Consider the following 21,509-nt stretch of genomic DNA (forward strand, 5'->3'; position numbering starts at 1 on the left):
TTCTCAAGGCTTAAAAATCCTTCTTTAACCTGTCTCCTCCCCTTCATCTACACTGATTGAAGTGGATTTAACAAGTGACATCAACAAGGGATCATACTGTAGCTTTCACCTGGATTTACCTGGTCAGTCAATGTCATGGAAAGAGCAGGTGTTCTTAATGTTTTGTGCACTCAGCCACGGCCACATGACACACTGTCTGTAGAAGCGAACCATTTTTGTGAACAGGGTATACCTAATAAACTGGCCACTGAGTGTATGTTGAATAATCAAACCAGTCAGCATTGGCTCAAATAACTTTGTCTAGAACCTACATTTAATAATGACACCTGCCCACTGATGGTCAAAAGTAGAGATTTATAATAATCTTCTTGGTTCCGGAGTTTCAAGTAGCCTGATTATTTTTGAAAAGTTGTTGCCTTTCATTTTAAATGTCCGATTTTATTTGGAGAAATATTTTTGTTTAAATAATTGTTCCGACTGTATATTTATTTGTTGTTATTATGCTTTAATAAACATGTGCATGATGAATGAGTATTGCAGGTTTAAAATTAAAATGTTTAACAGGAAACAAGATTTGTATCTCAAGGTGTTATTACCAACTGCAACTAGCTGGGGATATATACAGTGAGGGAAAAAAGTATTTGATCCCCTGCTAATTTTGTACTTTTGCCCACTGACAAAGAAATGATCAATCTATAATTTTAATGGTAGGTTTATTTGAACAGTGAGAGACAGAATAACAACAACAAAATCCAGAAAAACGCATGTCAAAAATGTTATAAATTGATTTGCATTTTAATGAGGGAAATAAGTATTTGACCCCCTCTCAATCAGAAAGATTTCTGGCTCCCAGGTGTCTTTTATACAGGTAACGAGCTGAGATTAGGAGCACACTCTTAAAAGGAGTGCTCCTAATCTCAGCTTGTTACCTGTATAAAAGACACCTGTCCACAGAAGCAATCAATCAATCAGATTCCAAACTCTCCACCATGGCCAAGACCAAAGAGCTCTCCAAGGATGTCAGGGACAAGATTGTAGACCTACACAAGGCTGGAATGGGCTACAAGTCATCGCCAAGCAGCTTGGTGAGAAGGTGACAACAGTTGGTGCGATTATTCGCAAACGGAAGAAACACAAAATAACTGTCAATCTCCCTCGGCCTGGGGCTCCATGCAAGATCTCACCTCGTGGAGTTGCAATGATCATGAGAACGGTGAGGAATCAGCCCAGAACTACACAGGAGGACCTTGTCAATGATCTCAAGGCAGCTGGGACCATAGTCACCAAGAAAACAATTGGTAACACACTACGCCGTGAAGGACTGAAATCATGCAGCGCCCGCAAGGTCCCCCTGCTCAAGAAAGCACATATACATGCCCGTCTGAAGTTTGCCAATGAACATCTGAATGATTCAGAGGAGAACTGGGTGAAAGTGTTGTGGTCAGATGAGACCAAAATCGAGCTCTTTGGCATCAACTCAACTCGCCGTGCTTGGAGGAGGAGGAATGCTGCCTATGACCCCAAGAACACCATCCCCACCGTCAAACATGGAGGTGGAAACATTATGGTTTGGGGGTGTTTTTCTGCTAAAGGGACAGTACAACTTCACCGCATAAAAAGGGACGATGGACGGGGCCATGTACTGTCAAATCTTGGGTGAGAACCTCCTTCCCTCAGCCAGGGCATTGAAAATGGGTCGTGGATGGGTATTCCAGCATGACAATGACCCAAAACACACGGCCAAGGCAACAAAGGAGTGGCTCAAGAAGAAGCACATTAAGGTCCTGGAGTGGCCTAGCCAGTCTCTAGACCTTAATCCCATAGAAAATCTGTGGAGGGAGCTGAAGGTTCGAGTTGCCTAACGTCAGCCTCGAAACCTTAATGACTTGGAGAAGATCTGCAAAGAGGAGTGGGACAAAATCCCTCCTGAGATGTGTGCAAACCTGGTGGCCAACTACAAGAAACGTCTGACCTCTGTGATTGCCAACAAGGGTTTTGCCACCAAGTACTAAGTCATGTTTTGCAGAGGGGTCAAATACTTATTTCCCTCATTAAAATGCAAATCAATTAATAACATTTTTGACATGCGTTTTTCTGGATTTTGTTGTTGTTATTCTGTCTCTCACTGTTCAAATAAACCTACCATTAAAATTATAGACTGATCATTTCTTTGTCAGTGGGCAAACGTACAAAATCAGCAGGGGATCAAATACTTTTTTCCCTCACTGTACATACATACAGTTTTCCAACATGATTGATTAAAAACATTGAAATGTTAGCAGAACAGATAACTATGGGAAAAACACAGATGGAGGAAATATAAAAATTGTAAATAATCTTCCTGTTGGTCCTTTATTTCTTACAAAATATTATGAAAACCTCCCTCACAAAAAAGAATGCAGTTTTGAAACTGCAGTAAATATGCAGTAACTTCAGTTAACTGTGGTATTTTGGACATAGTAATTGCAGAATAACTGAAGTGTCACTGCTACAGTGGGGGAAAAAAGTATTTAGTCAGCAACCAATTGTGCAAGTTCTCCCACTTAAAAAGATGAGAGAGGCCTGTAATTTTCATCATAGGTACACGTCAACTATGACAGACAAATTGAGAATGTTTTTTCCAGAAGATCACATTGTAGGATTTTTAATGAATTTATTTGCAAATTATGGTGGAAAATAAGTATTTGTTCACCTACAAACAAGCAAGATTTCTGGCTCTCACAGACCTGTAACTTCTTCTTTAAGAGGCTCCTCTGTCCTCCACTTGTTACCTGTATTAATGGCACCTGTTTGAACTTGTTATCAGTATAAAATACACCTGTCCACAACCTCAAACAGTCACACTCCAAACTCCACTATGGCCAAGACCAAAGAGCTGTCAAAGGACACCAGAAACAAAATTGTAGACCTGCACCAGGCTGGGAAGACTGAATCTGCAATAGGTAAGCAGCTTGGTTTGAAGAAATCAACTGTGGGAGCAATTATTAGGAAATGTTAGACATACAAGACCACTGATAATCTCCCTCGATCTGGGGCTCCACGCAAGATCTCACCCCGTGGGGTCAAAATGATCACAAGAACGGTGAGCAAAAATCCCAGAACCACACGGGGGGACCTAGTGAATGACCTGCAGAGAGCTGGGACCAAAGTAACAAAGCCTACCATCAGTAACACACTACGCCGCCAGGGACTCAAATCCTGCAGTGCCAGACGTGTCCCCCTGCTGTCCAGGCCCGTCTGAAGTTTGCTAGAGTGCATTTGGATGATCCAGAAGAGGATTGGGAGAATGTCATATGGTCAGATGAAACCAAAATATAACTTTTTGGTAAAAACTCAACTCGTCGTGTTTGGAGGACAAAGAATGCTGAGTTGCATCCAAAGAACACCATACCTACTGTGAAGCATGGGGGTGGAAACATTATGCTTTGTGGCTGTTTTTCTGCAAAGGGACCAGGACGACTGATCCGTGTAAAGGAAAGAATGAATGGGGCCATGTATCGTGAGATTTTGAGTGAAAACCTCCTTCCATCAGCAAGGGCATTGAAGATGAAACGTGGCTGGGTCTTTCAGCATGACAATGATCACAAACACACCGCCCGGGCAACGAAGGAGTGGCTTCGTAAGAAGCATTTCAAGGTCCTGGAGTGGCCTAGCCAGTCTCCAGATCTCAACCCCATAGAAAATCTTTGGAGGGAGTTGAAAGTCCGTGTTGCCCAGCCCCAAAACATCATTGCTCTAGAGGAAATCTGCATGGAGGAATGGGCCAAAATACCAGCAACAGTGTGTGAAAACCTTGTGAAGACTTACAGAAAACGTTTGACCTGTGTCATTGCCAACAAAGGGTATATAACAAAGTATTGAGAAACTTTTGTTATTGACCAAATACTTATTTTCCACCATAATTTGCAAATAAATTCATAAAAAATCCTACAATGTGATTTTCTGGATTTGTTTTCCTCATTTTGTCTGTCATAGTTGACGTGTACCTTTGATGGAAATTACAGGCCTCTCTCATCTTTTTAAGTGGGAGAACTTGCACAATTGGTGGCTGACTAAATACTTTTTTTTCCCACTGTATATTACTGCAGTAAAAAAACGGTGTTATTTTGGAGGCAGTATTTGCAGCATACTGCAGTGTACTGCACTCTAACTAGTTATACTGCAGTTATACGCAATAACATCTGCTAAATATGTGTATGTGACCAATACAATTTGATTTGATTTGATACTGCTCTCTGACTGCAATATTTTTTCGTAAGGGCTGCTCTTTCCATGACAGACTGACCAGGTGAGTCCAGGTGAAAGCTATGATCCCTTATTGATGGCACTTGTTAAATCCACTTCAATCAGTGTAGATGAAGGGGAGGAGACAGGTTAAAGGAGGATTTTTAAACTTTGAGATGACTGAGACATGGATTGTGTATGTGTGCCATTCAGAGGGTCAATATACGCCTAGCACCTACGACGCACCGGTTCTTAATGTTTTGTACACTCAGTGAATATTTTTCACACTAATGCAGTTTATTTTTGTCATGGCCATGGTTATTGCAGGATAAAGTGGTGCCTTTAAATTAAAACAACAAGGGTTAATAGGCTACGGGATGTCCCCTAATGGAAATTATAAGATTATGAAACCAGCCATGATGACACTTGTTGCGGTCATGTGACGAAGCATAAACCGGTTAGGTCAAATGGAGAGTGAGAGCGCCCTGCGTTCTATGTGTTGTTCGGCTACTGTACAACCACTTCAGTGTTGGATCCGTGCGTGTCTAGGTTGCCCTGCGTTCAATGTGTTGTTCGGCTACTGTACAACCACTTCAGTGTTGGATCCGTGCGTGTCTAGGTTACTCAGCCTAAATCACAACTAGTCTCTGTTGTTTTAAACTGGCTGAATGTTTTGGGAACGACATATATATATATAGATATTCTGCACTTGAGTTAAGTATTAGAATAAAGAAAACATGTTAAATGTCGTCTTGCAGGATGTCTCAAACAACACGGAGCAAAACACAACAACGCCTGAGGACTGGACTGTTGTGAGTAATATATGAAGTATTTATTAAGTATTGTGATTATTCATTTGCAGTTGTCCTGTATTTAAACTACTGTACAGTGGACAGCAATATGTATTTCTTAGTTGTAGCTACATCGTTGCCACATGTGTCTGCAGCATGGCTTTTAGCGGGTGGGGAGGTGGGACCACCCTCTCGCACTTAATAAAGTGGATGAGATTGTTCTTCTCTTATAAGATCTGCCGGTAGGGATATACAGTATATGACTGTTTTGGTTTCTAATCAACACCTTTCCCCTGTAAAGGTGTACTTTGCAGTCAGATGGATCCAGTTGATTATGGCAGTGCTAAGGTAAGCAGGGCACAGCATTTACAACATTTTTTATTTTTATTTTATTTTTACAAACCTCTTTGTAATTGTACAATCTGGTGATCACACAGGTCAAATTGAGAGCTCTTCCCAATGTGTTTTTCTGTTATTTGCAGCATTGTCGGTTCAGGTTCCATAATTGTTTATGCAACTTTCCAACACCTCATAAGGACACCTGAGGTTAGTTACGAACACTACAGATGATCCCATCTACAGTTGTTTTTAATTGTTTCCGCATTTAAGCATATATTTTACCCTACCTTAGTTGGTAGAAAGGCGCTATATAAATCCAATCGGTTGTTGTTTTTGTTAATAATAATAATAACAATATTATTAACCTACCTACAATACCATGACTGTGCTTTAGACTCCATTTTAACTCCAAAACAATGCCGATACTACCTCCTCTGCAGATGCAGCCATTGTTCTTACTGAGTGTGACAGACTTGCTGCTGGCAGTCAGCTGGCTGATAGGAGCAGTACTGTTCACCCAGGACTGTGATAGCCATGCCACCTGCTACAACCTACACATCGTTGAACAGGTTTGGACACAGACATAGAATCCATTCATTTACAGTAAGAGCTGACTTAAAGTTTCACTATAAGAAGTAGTTGACCAAGCCAGCTCTAGATCAGGTCCAAATGAAGTAGAGCAGCAAATCTAGCCCAATCTGACGCCTCTTCAATTCAATTCTGTTAGATCAGGACAAAGGAGTCTGGATGTGGCTGACCCATTTCCCTTGTACTATTCTATGCCAAAAGGGAAAATGATATATAACCCCACAACAAAACCAATGATGGTCATAGATATCTAATCTCCATGGATAAGCAGATAGGGAACATTATTCCATTGGTACATCATACCACTCTTCTCACCACTAAAATATAAGTACATGTTGGTTGATTCATGATGACCACTGACGGGGAACCCCTGTCTTTTATCAGATACTGTATATGACCTCGTTCTTCTACACATTGAACTACGTATGGACCCTCTACTCTGGGCTAAATAACAAATTCTACAGGAGCCTTAATGGATACCCAGCCCAAGTAGGTGCCACCTGACAAATTATTAACGTTTTGATGTCTGACACATTTGGTTGTCTGTATTTCCCCATATTCAACCGTTTGGTTAAAATCTGTCCTCTGTTTTGTTGAAGTGCGTCACCAAACTGAGCACTTTCAGCAAGATTGCTGCAGTCCTGTCATGGTAAGCATTGACTTTTTCACAGAAACAGTATATGCTTGACCTATTTAAAGTTCAGTAGATGTCATTATGCATGCAATAGAGGGAGTATGCTAAATGTCCTGTCCCCGTTTCTCCTCCCAGTGTCCTCCCCGTGCTGCTGATGATGCCAGTGTTTGTAACAGGAAACATGGACCACTGTTACACAAACTTCAGCCAGCCTTACAAGTAGGTCTGTAGCATGCATCAAAGTAGGAATATTACCATGGGGAGAGTTCATTATGGGTCAATAAGGTTTGCGGTTTTAGTGAGGCAATCAGAATTCATATCAAGCACTTCTGTGCTATATGTTTGGTCAATTAATATGATTTAATCATAATTTTTAATACGTCTCTTTTACTTTGAAGTGCATAACGGTTTGACTAACGTCCCTCTCATTGCATATTAGGTGCCTTCTAATGCACACAGAGGCACTCTTCATGTCTACTGACTTCAACCAGATGGAGGTGGACTCAGCTTGCCACCTGGTACACATGTACAGTATTGCTGTCTTCCTGGCAGCCTTCCTCCTCACCTTTGTTGGCATTGTGGTGAGTCAACCTATCCCGTGGTTACAATCCTATATTTATTTTACTCAAACTTATCTTGGCTTCACACGTCTTTCGTCTACACCAGGTGCTCATGGGAAAAGCCCGCACTGTTTACAGACGTTGTGTGACCTCTAGTGGTTTCCTAGGCGACAGGCAGTGGGCGTCTCTTCGTGTTCTGGACCGACACATGCTCCTCTACCCCTCTGTCTTCCTCTTCTGTTGGGGCCCAGGTAACTACAGTAATGTTCACCCAGCTCAGAATCCTAGGGCCCCCCCAGGCTTGATAAATGATTTGTAGCAGCTGAAAATCACATTCTCCTTTTTGATATATTGCCTTATTTACCCTTCCATTTCAGCCGTCTTCCTGGCAGCCATGATTCTGTACAACCTGAAGTCAGTGGAGGGAGTTGTGGGCGTCGTTCTGTACATCTTACAGGTAAAACTGCTAGCTGCTCCGAAACCTACATCCAAGCCGTGTGCAACCTCCTCCTCAGTCCATTTCTTAACTTCTACTTCGTCTTCCTCATCCCAGGCCTTCACCTCATCCTCTCAAGGCCTTCTGAACTGTGTGGTGTACGGCTGGACACAGAGACACTTCCGCTCAGCTAGCAAAGATGCTCTAAGGGACATGGACACCCAGACGCCACTTCTGAGATCTCAGAAGAAAGGCTATAAAACTCTATGGTCAACACCATCCCCCGAAGCAGATGATATAGGAGGACCTGGTATTCTACCGACCCCACATTAACTTATTAAGGCAGTTGTGAAACTGGCGAAAGAAACTAAACAAAACCTTTTGTGCCAGACTGGGAGAGTGACCGTTTGGTTTATAATCTTGGGGACAGTACCTTGGGAAGCACCTGGTATACCAATGAAGCAAGAATATCCAAAGCAGGGTCGAACCAGACAGAGGCTGAACCGCTGAGGCGTGAAAAAAAGGAAGAACCAGGGAATTTACAACGAGAGGAAGAGCAGCTCTGAAACAGGATCTGAGAGCTCTGCTTTCATCGTAATCAGAGTCACTCCCTCCTTCACTTGTTTTGACTGCATCGGTCGTGCAAACATTGTCTCTACGTTAGTGTTTAGATTTTCCCACAGTAGTTGGGGACAGCCGAGGATATTTGTGAAAGGCTTTGTAACAGACTGGCATGTCTTTGATTTAGAGAGGCCCTGATTGAGCCCAACCGTGTGGAAGACAGTGAGCAGCCTGTTACTTTTCATCATGATGGAACAAAGGAACTCCATTCACAGAGATGCTGCTTGACGTACCAGTTTGGCCCATGGTGTTGTGTAATGGTCGTAGATACGCAAGTGTGTGCAATATTTAGTTTTCGCCCTGCATGGGCTTGTTCACAGAAATGTTACAGTAAGTTTATGCTCTCTCCTTGAGTTCAATTCAACAAACTTGATTTATTGCCCTGCATAAAATGTGACAGGCATGACAACGGGATAAATACAGTACCACAACATACACATTTAATTTTTCAGAGATGTAAATTAAACTGAATTTAAAGAATGTGCATTTTCAGTCTGTCAATTCATTGGACTTTATTTCTGTTTAAGTCAATCCATCAAATATAGTAACTGCTGCAGCTTCACCAAAACAATAAAATATTGTTTCACTCCCACATCCGACCAGCTGCATCATGGCAGTTATCAAAGATGAGGCTGTAGTCGGTGCCTCCAGCTTTGACGAAATCAGAGACCGTCTTACTTCCTCTAAAGTTTTTGGTTTCAACTTTCTGAAAAACGAAAAAAACTATGTTTTAATCTGAATGACTATGTATTTGCCACTACAAAGCCATTTCAATAAAAATGGCTTATTGAAAGAAAGCTGATTGAATACTTGCCTTCCAGTCTTGACTCATGTGGCGTGCATCTACCACCACAGTCTGAGAGCTGATGCCAAATCCATTCCCTTTATGGACAAGCCACTTGGCGCCGTCAGCCAAAGTCACTCTGTGGATCAACAACGAAGGATTAGACATAGCGGGTCATTTAGGCAGTTTCCTAAATAATAAACATGATGTTGCTAGATATGCAGTAACAAACGACTGACTTTTGGAGGCTTATTTTATCAATATCATACGTATATCGTACATAATACATCTATCATACATAATATCATGTTACTCACCTGACTCCTGAGTGGCTGAAATCCCCCACCTGAAAGGACATGCCTTCTAGGGGTCTCCTCATTCTGTCTGCTTCATACACCTTGGAGTTGTACAGCTTCCTCAGGTCAGACATTTTAGATATATCATAATTGTAGGATCCTCCACTACCTATGAGAAAAGTTATAATAATACATGAACAACATAACAATAACATCATAATACTATATTTATATATATATTTATACAAGTATGACAAAATAGTTGTTCAAACTTACCACCACTGAAGGAGGATTCCACATTTACAACCAAAAGGGCCAGAAGTGCTGGCAGGATGAATGAGGTTCTGATGGAGAACATAGCAGGATAGTTTTTTCAAGGATGTTGTTGTGGATACCTAACACACTTTGTGCAGTGAGATAGATGTACCTTTTTTATAAAGCCCAAGTTGAGACATGCCTCCTCCCTTTTTTGTTATTACAACACATTCTCCTCGAATAGAAAGTCTGGCACACAACAGTGGATTGCAAAATAGTTGTTTATTTTTTTGTTGCATTTAATGGTTATACTCTCAAACCGATTATTCATCATCTTTGAAAGACTGATAACATAAACTTGTATTTTCTTAGACATTGCCTCTGTCTTGGAGAAAACAACATCTTGGCTATGTTTGGAAAGACAATTATTTATTTGACCACTGTAAAGGGTTAATTTCTGCCTTGGAGTTCATTCCTGGGCTTTAGCAGTATCAGACCAGGAAATTCCCAGATTGACAACATGACAGAGCAGCGCCACAGCACAGAGTAGTTACCAAGAGTGCAAATACAGTCACTGCCAGTATCCTGCTGCAATACAGGATACTCCCATGTTGGGAAACACAGGGGAAACGGCCAGAATGTTGAATAATTTTTCCATCAGGAGACCATTTCCATGAATTCCACTGCAATTAATCAACTAAAAATCCTAAAGTAAAGCACCTATTGTAATTTACCACACAAAACCTTTGTCAGCACCACATGTAGCTAGAACTTGTCTGGATTTGAACATGACTTCAGATGTGAATGACGCTATGGCAGTCAAGGTAAAGGAAGGTCGGGATTTCTCAGAAGGCTGGAACAGCTGGCAGAAATTCCCCCAATGGCTGGCATGTAGGCGTGGTGAAGAATTGGCAGCTGCACGGACCGTCTTCGTTGCACGCTATAAAGGAAAACAAGCAAGTGTGTAGGACGTTTCATTCCAAAATATATACAGTAGATATTTCTAAAATATATATATACATACACTGAGTGTACAAAACATTAAGAACACCTTCCTAATATTGAGCCCCCCCTCCCCTTTTGCCCCCAGAAGAGTCTCAATTCATTGGGGCATGGACTCTACATGGTGTCAAAAGCGTACTACAGGGATGCTGGCCCATGTTGACTCCAATGTCATCCCACAGTTGTGTCAAGTTGGCTGGATGTCCTTTGGGTGGTGGACCATTTAACAATATAATAAGGGATCATAGTTTTCACCTGGATTCACCTGGTCAGTCTATGTCATGGAAAGAGAATATGTTCATAATGTTTTGTACACTCAGTGTATATATAGAAAGTATAGAAAATATTTGTATTGCATAATGTAATTTTTGTATCAGAGTAATATGTTTTCCCGTACTGTTCAGGTAAGTTGATGTCATCAGAGAGTTCCCTGTTCATCCTGGACACATCCTCAGAGCACACCTGGGCTCTCAATGTCACCTCATGGCCCTGTCGACTGGGAGGACTCAGCTCTTCCTCTAGTACTTGCATGGCGACATCCTCCAACTGGTTACCAATCTGCAAATACCATTTATATGTTAATTCCCAAAGTTCCACGGTCTGAAATGGCATTAATGATTATTAGCTCTACAACACATGGGTGTTCAACCTACAACGGTTAAAGTTCTGTGAATTGTTTAGACTCAAGACAAGGGGTCAGAACCCACCTCTGTGATTCTCCTCCAGAGCTGCTGGTTTTCAGTACGCAGGCTTTCAAGAGATCTGCTGCCCTGATTGAGACTGCTAGAGGAACTGGAGGTCTCCGAGTCCTCCTGGTTAGGATCACATTGGAACCAGCTAGTTGGATCCACTTGGTTGGGATTGTCTCTGATTTCTATAAGCTAGGATACAAGACAGAAGCAGTCAATCATATTTTTCAAGATGAGTGTTTTCCATCCAACATCATCTAACATATACACAGAGATGTGAGTAAAACAAGAGGACATTGAGATAAATTAGATATTTCAACATGAGAGTTCAACATGTATACAAGAGGAGGTTTCAGAGATGAGGCAGGTGACACCTTTGGCAGGAACACCAGACACAGGGTGCAGGTACAGCAGGAGATGACCACCAAAGCCATGATGAAGAGCTGTACATTAGGGTTATACCGGGTCAGGAAGCACCCTGATGTTCCAATGATAGACATGACGGTCACGTAGTACATGCTCAGCCTTGTGTACTTGCTGTCATCATCATCGAGGAGATGGATATGTGCATGCCTGGTTCTCAAGGCCAGGAAACATCCAAGTAACTAAAGGAAAGATGGAAAACAATCAGCTAGATTACCAGCTTTGTTTGAAAAGGATCCTGGGTGTTGAACAGGGTTCTGGCAATATCTCTCACCATTTGAAGCCCTTTGTAGCCATATACAATGGCGAGCCATTTAGTCATGTTTGTACTTTCACAGTGCTCCAGGAAGGGCCTTGTATTAACGTCTTCACCACCACGATCAGTCTGAAACACCACAAAAAGGAAATACTATTTTAATATGTTTTATCTCCCTCTGAGTTTCACATTTACTACTACTCTACCACATGGTTGACTTTAGACCAGAACTATTTACTACAACCACATGGTCGACTCCAGACTAGAGCCATTTACTACTACCACATGATCGGCTCCAGACCAGAGCCATTTACTACAACCACATGGTCGACTCCAGACCAGAGCCATTTACTACAACCACATGGTCGACTCCAGAAATGAGCCATTTACTACTACCACATGATCGGCTCCAGACCAGAGCCATTTACTACAACCACATGGTCGACTCCAGACCAGAGCCATTTACTACAACCACATGGTCGACTCCAGAAATGAGCCATTTACTACAACCACATGGTCGATTCCAGAAATGAGCCATTTACTACAACCACATGGTCGACTCCAGAAATGAGCCATTTACTACAACCACATGGTCGACTCCAGACTAGAGCAGAGGTTAACCCTACACACAATTTACTGTAATCTGTGGATCGACAGTAAAACCAGATAATCTCATTACTTTAAACAAAGCCCATGATTGTGTGCATTCCAACACACTGAGTGTACGGAGGTTGATCTTTACCTTCGAACAAAGGGGATTCAACTCATGGGTGGTGAGATTTGCAGTGTAGTATGATAGTGTCTCAGGTCTAAAGAGGTTGGGCAATAGGGATGGATATGTTGTGGAGGTGGGCAGAGTGAATGGATAACCAGTTAACTAAATTGAATGATACTTCCTATGAGCAGTGTACACATTTAGACACCTTTTAACTTAAACGCATGTGTGATGATGGTACTGAAGTGCCACCTTGGCCAATACATGACCTGTCTGAGTGATTAACCTCCAAGCTGAACTGTTCCACTGTTTGTCTAATAGGATATACTAGAGTAGATATACAGTATCTGGATCTAATAATGATAATAATAATATTAATAATACATTTTATTTGCTCCTTTCAAGATTGCCTAGGACTCTTAAGGAGTAAGAAATATAATAAAATAGCAAATAAACATTCCATTACTAAGAGCAAAAGGACATCAGAAAGAAGGAGCATGACTGGCAAAACATAGCAAGCACAACAATACATGGGGAAATGAATCAAAAGGCAGTTCAAATTGAGAGGCTAACTTTAACAATGGCTGTATCCTACACAACAAAAGATAAAAGAAAAGAGAGCAAGACCAAGGTTAAAATGCAAAAAAAAATATATATAAACTCAGCAAAAAAAGAAACGTCCCTTTTTCAGGACCCTGTCTTTCAAAGATAATTCGTAAAAATCCAAATAACTTCACGGATCTTCATTGTAAAGGGTTTAAACACTGTTTCCCATGCTTGTTCAATAAACAATAAACAATTAATGAACATGCACCTGTGGAACGGTTGTTAAGACACTAACAGCTTACAGACGGTAGGCAATTAAGGTCACAGTTATGAAAACTTAGGACACTAAAGAGGCCTTTCTACTGACTCTGAAAAACACCAAAAGAAAGATGCCCAGGGTCCCTGCTTATCTGCATGAACGTGCCTTAGGCATGCTGCAAGGAGGTATGAGGACTGCAGATGTGACCAGGGCATTAAATTGCAATGTCCGTACTGTGAGACGCCTAAGACAGCGCTACAGGGAGACAGGACGGACAGCTGATTGTCCTCACAGTGGCAGACCACGTGTAACAACACCTGCACAGGATCAGTACATCCGAAAGTCACACCTGCGGGACAGGTACAGGATGGCAACAACAACTGCCCGAGTTACACCAGGAATGCACAATCCCTCCATCAGTGCTCAGACTGTCCACCGGCAACAATGTCGCCTATGGGCACAAACCCACCGTCGCTGGACCAGACAGGACTGGCAAAAAGTGCTCTTCACTGACGAGTCGCGGTTTTGTCTCAACATGGGTGATGGTCGGATTCGTGTTTATCGTCGAAGGAATGAGCGTTACACCGAGGCCTGTACTCTGGAGTGGGATCGATTTGGAGGTGGAGGGTCCGTCATGGTCTGGGGCGGTGTGTCACAGCATCATCGGCCTGAGCTTGTCATTGCAGGCAATCTCAAAGCTGTGCGTTACAGGGAAGACATCCTCCTCCCTCATGTGGTACCCTTCCTGCAGGCTCATCCTGACATGACCCTTCAGCATGACAATGCCACCAGCCATACTGCTCGATCTGTGCGTGACTTCCTGCAAGACAGGATTGTCAGCGAAGAGCCCGGATCTCAATCCCATTGAGCACGTCTGGGACCTGTTGGATTGGAGGGTGAGGGCTAGGGCCATTCCCCCCAGAAATGTCCAGGGAACTTGCAGGTGCCTTGGTGGAAGAGTGGGGTAACATCTCACAGCAAGAACTGGCAAATCTGGTGCAGTCCATGAGGAGGAGATGCACTGCAGTACTTAATGCAGCTGGTGGCCACACCAGATACTGACTGTTACTTTTGATTTTGACCCCCCTTTTGTTCAGGGACACATTTTTCAATTTCTGTTAGTCACATGTCTTAGTTGTTGAATCTTGTTATGTTCATACAAATATTTACACGTTAAATTTGCTGAAAATAAACGCAGTTGACAGTGAGAGGACGTTTCTTTTTTTGCTGAGTTTATATTAAAGTGTTACCTCTAGGCTGAACTCTTCCACTGTTCGTCTGAGTGGATCCACCATCTGCCAGCAGATTAAGAGGCACAGATCGATCAGCAGCATTCCCCCGACAATAATCCATAGTTGGTAATCCTTAATAATCTGAAGAAAGAACAGAGAGGGAGAGGATGAGTATTAAATATTAGACAGGAGAGATGGTGATTAAAAGGGCTGTACTTTTTGAGTTTCTTTAACTTCTTTACTTTGAGTTTACCTTTTAAACTTTGAGTTTACCTTTATAACTTTGAGTTTACCTTTATAACTTTGAGTTTACCTTTTCAACTTTGAGTTTACCTTTTCAACTTTGAGTTTACCTTTTCAACTTTGAGTTTACCTTTTCAACTTTGAGTTTACCTTTTTAACTTTGAGTTTACCTTTTTAACGTTGAGTTTACCTTTTTAACTTTGAGTTTACCTTTTTAACTTTGAGTTTACCTTTTTAACTTTGAGTTTACCTTTTTCATTATCTCCTTATTGTTGACAATTGTCCAGACCCTCCAGGTTTTTGCAAACAATGCCCCAAAAGTTGTGGTGTATCCTACAGAAAGAATCCATGTGCGAATCTGTGACAAGAGGAGGAAAATGTCTAAAACAACATGCATCCCTTTTAAACAAGGGTTCTCTCTTCTTATCACTAAAATGCTTAGACGTTTAAGCTCATGTGTACTCACAGGGCAAAGCGTGACAAACACTTTGTCAGTCACAAGGGATCCATCCAGCCCATAGAGGAAGACGGAGGTACAGGCCAGCATCGTACCCAGGATAATGAGGTAGTTCATGGACGGACTGGACTTCTTAATGACCCTATGGGAAAAACAAAATATTGAGATATTTTAACAGGCTGCCTTGTCTGAGCAGAGCATGTGACTGAGTAAGATGGACAACAATGAAAGAAAGAACAAGCTTGTGTTTCGATGTAAGCTACCTCAAAAAGTATCTAGTTCAATTACAAGCCAATACAAGACGCTTGGAATAATGATCATACCAATGGTTGCGGTGCTTGATGTGGAAGAAGAGGAAGGAGAGTGCCATGAGCATGGCCAGGCCAGTGGTGGATGACAAGATGATGCAGAGGGGAACACTGACATCCCATCGCTGGGAGTGTGTCCGGTCTTTAGGCGGCTCCATCCCTGTGAAAGGCACAAACAAGAAGAACGCAAAGACTGTAAAACAAAACACACAAAACAAACAACTCTAATGGTAAATTGGTGGTCTTTTTTTTATAGTTGAGGTGTCATCATGAACTTGCTTAATGCCTTGTCCTAATACTGTAGCTCCTACCTTGAAACCTGATTAAGTGGTTGATGAGTTCCAATACTTCTGCTTCAGCATTATACTGGCCTATCTTGACCTCCCGGCCCTCTGTGGAAACACAAGCAGTTGATAAATATTTCACAAAGAATGTTCTCTAAATTCATGGAAATACACATCTGTAATGTTTACCTTGAAATTGGCTTAAGTTAATAGTTCCCATGCGTTCACCATTTCTAAACAGAACTTGACCCTGAAAAAAAAAAAAAACTGTCAATTTGAGAACATTATTTGTAAAACACATCTTATCTTTAGTCTTTTGGAGCAATGATCTATCTAAAATGGAATGTTAACACAACAGTCATGCTAACTTACAGTTACACCCTCAAAGCGGATTTCCTTCATGGAATCCAGGACCATTCGTCCAATCTCCTTATCGCTGACTGTGAAGTTCCGGTGGATGTCATATCTCTCTCTGTATCTTACCGACTCAATGACCCTGGTCAATGCTTTCACCATCACCCAAACTCCATCATAGGCAAACCCATGGAACTTGCTGGCAACTAACCCTTTCTGCAGCAGCTCTCTGTTGTAAGTCTCGTCATACTCTTGTGGGGTCTAAACAGAAACACAAAGGTGCTTGTTTAACTTCTCTTAATGCTCTTGCATTACCTTTGCAACATTGCAAATACACTGTTTGATGTTTTCAACATTATGGCCAATTTTTGTTATAAACACTACTTATCCATCAGAGAGAGCATGGTACAGTATCGACGGAATATGCTGTTCCTTGCTGAAAACCTCAGGACCTACCCTTCCTGAGATGCCTTTGATCTGTCTGTTACTGAGGTGTGTGAAGTCCACAATGATATGGCCCTCCATAGCGGTCAGCAGGTTGTTTGAAGTACAGTTGGAGGAGTTGGCCTCCTCCCACCAGCTCCCCTGGTAACCGCCAGGGAGGATCCACTGATACCTCCCGCCAAACATGTTCAGGCTGTAAGCCTAGAAGAAAAAGGTTATAGGGTAATTACAAAGGCAAATGGTTATCATAAAGATAATTAAAAAGTAATAGTATGATGAATGCTCTGTTAAACTGCCATTAATCTTTGTCTCAAACAAGTGCTAATCATCAATGATGGCATGGTGTTGCATCGCATCAGATTTAAACTGAGGTTTTCTGGTTATGTACTCACACAGCAAAACACTTTGGACGCTGAATTCTCGTCAAACAGCCCAATAATGATCCTTACATCCATATCCTGTCGAAAGGGACATGATACAAAACAAAGAAAAGGCAGAGCCTCGAGATTGACACATTGACGATGCAGCTGCAATTTTCTGAAATGATGCAATTGAGTGCCTAATTCAAACTTTGTAAGTAAAGATGATTTGGGCATATTACTCACCTTCAATTTCTTTACATTGACACATGGGTCAGTGGACAGGCTTTCAGTTACAGCAACCATAACATCAGCCTTGCTCAGCTGTTTAGTCAGATCTCTCCTTATCTGTCAAGGACAGGACAATATAAACTTCAGATTTCACACAAGACAGCATAGTTGTCAGCAGTCTGAATCAATAGACTACTGCCTGATACCTTTGTATCCCTGCTTGTAAATGGTGATAACGTCTACATTGTACACCAGCTGAAACAGCCATGTGACAGAAAGTGGTACCAAGGTCAGTGGTACCTCTGAGATCCTCTGTACATCCTGGGTCAGAGTTCCTACACGCCTCCACTTGTAGTTCTGTAGGATCTTCACAACAGCCTGATTGACTGTGTTGTCCGAGGTGACCATTCGGAAGAAGTTGGGATATTTTTTCTCACAATCTAAAACAGGCGTTGTTGCAGGGAAATATAGCTGAAATATTGAATGTGTGATAATGTTAGGCTAGAAGAGCACAATATCATTATTTGAAGTACCAGCAATTGTGTGATTTGCATGTACAGCGCATTCTGAAAGTATTCAGACCCCTTGACTTTTTCCACATTTTGTTACATTACAGTCTTGTCCTAAAATTTATTAAATTATTTTTTTCCCTCATCAATCTACACACAATACCTCATAATGACAAAGCGAAAAAAGTTGTTTTTCTTTTCACTAAGGAATTTTCCGTAGCACTCCGAGACAGGATTGTGTCGAGGCACAGATCTGGGGAAGGGTACCAAAAAATGTCTGCAGCATTGAAGGTCATCAAGAACACAGTGGCCTCCATAATTCTTAAATGGAAGAAGTTTGGAACCACCAAGACTCTTCCTAAAGTTGGCTGCCCGGCCAAACTGAGCAATCGGGGGAGAAGGGCCTTGGTCAGGGAGGTGACCAAGAACCCGATGGTCACGCTGACAGAGTTCTAGAGTTCCTCCTTGGAGATGGGAGAACCTTCCAGAAGGACAGCCATCTCTGCAGCACTCCACCAATCAGGCCTTTATGGTAGAGTGGCCAGACGGAAGCTACTCCTCAGTAAAAGGCACATGAAAGCCTGCTTGGAGTTTGCCAAAAGGCACCTAAAGACTCTCAGACCATGATAAACAAGATTATCTGGTCTGATGAAACCAAGATTGAACTCTTTGGCCTAAATGCCAAGTGTCACATCTGGAGGAATCCTGGCACCATCCCTACGGTGAAGCGTGGTGGCAGCATCATGCTGTGGGGATGTTTTTCAGTGGCAGGGACTGGGACACTAGTCAGGATCGAGGCAAAGATGAACAGAGCAAAGTACAGAGAGATCCTTGATGAAAACCTGCTCCAGAGCGCTCAGGACCTCAGACTGGGGTCGGAGGTTCACATTCCAACAGGACAACGATCCTAAGCACACAGCCAAGACAAATCAGGACTGGCTTCGGCACAAGTCTCTGAATGTCCATGAGTTGCCCAGCCAGAGCCCAGACTTGAACATCTCTGGAGAGACCTGAAAATAGCTGTGCAGCAATGCTCCCTATCCAACCTGCAGAGGATCTGCAGAGAAGAATGGGAGAAACACCCCAAATACAGGTGTGCCAAGCTTGTAGCGTCATACCCAAGAAGACTCAAGGCTGTAATCTCTGCCAAAGGTGCTTCAACAAAGTACTAAGTAAAGGGTCTGAATACTTATGTAAATCTGATATCTCCGTTGTTTAAATTAATTTAATCAATTTTAGAACAAGGCTGTAATGTAACAAAATGTGGAAAAAGTCAAGGGATCTGAATACTTTCCGAATGCACTGTATGTCACCTATTAAATAACATGCTCTATTCTGATAAACAATACATTGTGATGTAAAAAGTTTGCTCAGTGCTCGATACCTGTACAAGGTTCCACCGCTGTAGTGATTCAGCAAGGACGGATGTGACTGATGGACACAAACCTCCAAAGATCATCAAGTACTTTGGCCCAAAGCATATAGCATCAAAGAAGGCTTTAAGTCCTTTGGCAGTATCACACTAAAAGACAAAGAGAAAACAAAGTGAACTGTCTCACTCCCTTCATCATGACTCCAAATGCACTGAACAGCTTACATTTTATTTTTGCATTAAAATACACTACCTTTCACATTGTTCTCCACGTAAACAATGTACACACCACTAAAATAGGCTTGTTGGTCAAAAACCACCATTCCACTAATACACCAGCAAATGTTACCTCTGAATCTATGACGTGAAAATTGATCTCATAGTTTCTTAGAGGAGTCTGCTGCCTGCTCAGGTCGTCTAGAGCGAGCTGGACAGCAGGCAACACGGATGCCGTGAGGTTTCCCTGCCCTGGGTTGTCTGTCAGTGGCATGATCCACAAGACTGGCAGAGAGTGGCGAACCTGGGTCAGAGAGGGGACAACGAGCAGCCATGAGAGAACCAGGACCTGTCTCGAGCTGGCTCGTCCACCGCCACTCATCCTTTTCTTTTGTCCCTTCCACTTCCCCGTCTCCTCTCCCTGGTGCATCTCTCCTCCTGACTAGCACACACGTCCTGTAAGGGAGTCAGGTCCTAGTTAAGACCCCTTAATCCTCATCTGTTCCAGCCAGGCCATTCCACGCACAGCGGCTGCTCCCTCAAGAGAATCCACTGAAGAGGATAAAGGGATAAGGCGCTGGCTGTGACTGACTAGGTTACCTACATCTGCCACTCTGATCCCACTACACACATTCACTGCTTGCTATGCTTTGGTTTTATTCTGGAAGGGAATTCACTTTTAATATAACTTTTCAATATTTTGTCATTTACATGTAGGTTATCCCAATGTGGATTATGAAGAAATATAGCTCCACAATCAGACTTATAGGCTAAAGAAATGGTCTGTGATTGACAGCTGATGTTTTGACAGGGAAGGAACACCTTTGTGTTCCAAGACCGCTCTACCTTCAAATTCTGGCATCATTACATTTTCACCACAAGATGGCATTGTTGTTCAGCTTCTCAAGAGAGCATTCAATTAACTTATTTCTCCAGCAATAACATTCATCAATTACATTCCTTTGAAAAGTATAAGTGTTATTATTGTTCTGCATGTAGTTGCAGAACAAGCTATAATACATTTTCTATAAAAATGTATCATCAAAATGACCAGCGCAATCATGTACAGGTTAAACTTTATTTCCATAATTGAATGAAACAAAATATTGAACTTAAGTATAAGAGCACAAAAAAAAGTATCATCTGTCATGAAACAGTTCCACCCAATTCAGACAATTCAGGCTTGACCTATGAACTTAGGCACTCCCTCACATCCTCTCTAACAGAAAGTGAAGCATAACACAATAACAGAAAAGTTGGATAGGTTGACTTTTAGTGCACCCATCAGCCGATGGGGACTGTCCTGTGATGTTAACAGGTTGGTCCAAAGTCCTCTTCCACACCCAGATTACATCTCATTCCTGCCCTGCCAGCGCCCCCTTACCACGACTCTGGCCTTTCCCTGGCCCTCTGGATCGACCAGTCTGTCTGACAGGGCCTCCTGGTCCCTTACCCCTTCCACCACCACCACCACCACCACCACCACCTCCCCTCTTCCTCCTGCCCCCATGCCTCTGTCCACCAGCAACCCCTGCGTCCTCCTTGGCAGCCTGTGCCCACAGGGCATCAAAGTTCCCTGGAGCCTGGTACCCAGGCAGGCTGGCATCCAGGGGGTCTCTGGAGAGCAGTACCCAAATAGCAGGTATGTTCCTGTTGACGGTGAGGCTGTCCAGGCCTGCCGCAGGCTCCAGGGGTTCCCACACCTCCAGGACAGGGCTGAAGAGCAGCCTGGTCTGCTGGTGCAAGCCTTTCACACGGCGCTTCAGGATCTCCACACATGTGATGGCCTTGGAGACCCCCTTCCCCGTCCCAGTGAATACTATCTGCCGGCTGGGCATCTTTTCCGGTGCCTGGGAGCATGTTGCTTCCTGGACCTCGGTGGTGCTATCCCCTTCTTCGCTCTTAGGACGCCCCCCCTCGCCCTCCAGCGCCCTGGGCTTGACCTCCATGCGGCTCAGGGCGTAGCGCATGAGGTTGCGGATCTTGCTGCCATCCTTCACTCGAACCTCAGTGGTGTCGCTGGAGAGGCCAAGGAATGGGCAGGGACAGGGCTGCTCCACCGTCCGTGCCTTACTGTAGTTC

General features: G+C 42.8%; 4 protein-coding genes across 4 annotated transcripts; 1 reads left to right on the forward strand and 3 right to left on the reverse strand.

Annotated features, from left to right (window-relative positions):
• Window positions 1-4,744: 4,744 nt before the first annotated feature.
• LOC311118116 (transmembrane protein 116-like) lies at window positions 4,745-8,677 on the forward strand. Its single transcript, XM_084192993.1, has 11 exons — window positions 4,745-5,036; window positions 5,317-5,363; window positions 5,498-5,561; window positions 5,795-5,923; window positions 6,327-6,431; window positions 6,542-6,591; window positions 6,712-6,795; window positions 7,016-7,157; window positions 7,243-7,387; window positions 7,514-7,593; window positions 7,690-8,677. The coding sequence occupies exons 1-11, from the start codon at window positions 4,962-4,964 to the stop codon at window positions 7,903-7,905; spliced, it is 1,137 nt and encodes a 378-aa protein (XP_084049119.1). The 5' UTR covers window positions 4,745-4,961; the 3' UTR covers window positions 7,906-8,677.
• On the reverse strand, window positions 8,548-9,683 carry LOC311118118 (uncharacterized protein). The gene is made up of 4 exons (XM_084192994.1): window positions 9,550-9,683; window positions 9,295-9,442; window positions 9,008-9,116; window positions 8,548-8,899 (listed from the first exon to the last, which is right to left on the reverse strand). The coding sequence occupies exons 1-4, from the start codon at window positions 9,629-9,631 to the stop codon at window positions 8,777-8,779; spliced, it is 462 nt and encodes a 153-aa protein (XP_084049120.1). The 5' UTR covers window positions 9,632-9,683; the 3' UTR covers window positions 8,548-8,776.
• Window positions 9,684-9,752: 69 nt separating this feature from the next.
• On the reverse strand, window positions 9,753-19,701 carry LOC311118113 (gamma-aminobutyric acid type B receptor subunit 2-like; the record flags this gene model as incomplete). The annotated part of the gene is made up of 18 exons (XM_084192990.1): window positions 9,753-10,468; window positions 10,928-11,088; window positions 11,238-11,411; window positions 11,594-11,824; window positions 11,917-12,027; window positions 14,669-14,791; window positions 15,144-15,251; window positions 15,360-15,492; window positions 15,674-15,818; window positions 15,970-16,050; window positions 16,132-16,192; window positions 16,315-16,557; window positions 16,753-16,941; window positions 17,133-17,198; window positions 17,346-17,447; window positions 17,631-17,801; window positions 19,224-19,361; window positions 19,561-19,701. The coding sequence occupies 18 exons, from the start codon at window positions 19,699-19,701 to the stop codon at window positions 10,348-10,350; spliced, it is 2,499 nt and encodes an 832-aa protein (XP_084049116.1). The 3' UTR covers window positions 9,753-10,347.
• A 790-nt stretch (window positions 19,702-20,491) lies between these two features.
• On the reverse strand, window positions 20,492-21,503 carry LOC311118114 (uncharacterized protein). The gene has a single exon (XM_084192991.1). It carries the CDS (start codon window positions 21,395-21,397, stop codon window positions 20,783-20,785), a length of 615 nt encoding a protein of 204 aa, XP_084049117.1. The 5' UTR covers window positions 21,398-21,503; the 3' UTR covers window positions 20,492-20,782.
• Window positions 21,504-21,509: the final 6 nt, after the last annotated feature.

The sequence above is a fragment of the Coregonus lavaretus genome (assembly GCF_964263955.1).
Source record: "Coregonus lavaretus genome assembly, contig: HAP1_SCAFFOLD_2791, whole genome shotgun sequence".
NCBI lineage: Eukaryota > Metazoa > Chordata > Actinopteri > Salmoniformes > Salmonidae > Coregonus > Coregonus lavaretus.

What these genes read in the sequence shown, in the direction of transcription:
- LOC311118116 (XM_084192993.1), top strand. Translation starts at nt 4,962, where the DNA reads ATGTTAAATGTCGTCTTGCAGGATGTCTCAAACAACACGGAGCAAAAC. An exon ending in ACCTCATAAGGACACCTGAG is followed by an intron (nt 5,562 to 5,794) that starts GTTAGTTACGAA and finishes CCTCCTCTGCAG; the next exon opens with ATGCAGCCATTGTTCTTACT. An exon ending in TCACCTTTGTTGGCATTGTG is followed by an intron (nt 7,158 to 7,242) that starts GTGAGTCAACCT and finishes CGTCTACACCAG; the next exon opens with GTGCTCATGGGAAAAGCCCG.
- LOC311118114 (XM_084192991.1), bottom strand. Translation starts at nt 21,397, where the DNA reads ATGCGCTACGCCCTGAGCCGCATGGAGGTCAAGCCCAGGGCGCTGGAG.
- LOC311118118 (XM_084192994.1), bottom strand. Translation starts at nt 9,631, where the DNA reads ATGTTCTCCATCAGAACCTCATTCATCCTGCCAGCACTTCTGGCCCTT. An exon ending in TTCAGCCACTCAGGAGTCAG is followed by an intron (nt 9,117 to 9,294) that starts GTGAGTAACATG and finishes GTTGATCCACAG; the next exon opens with AGTGACTTTGGCTGACGGCG. An exon ending in ACATGAGTCAAGACTGGAAG is followed by an intron (nt 8,900 to 9,007) that starts GCAAGTATTCAA and finishes TTCGTTTTTCAG; the next exon opens with AAAGTTGAAACCAAAAACTT.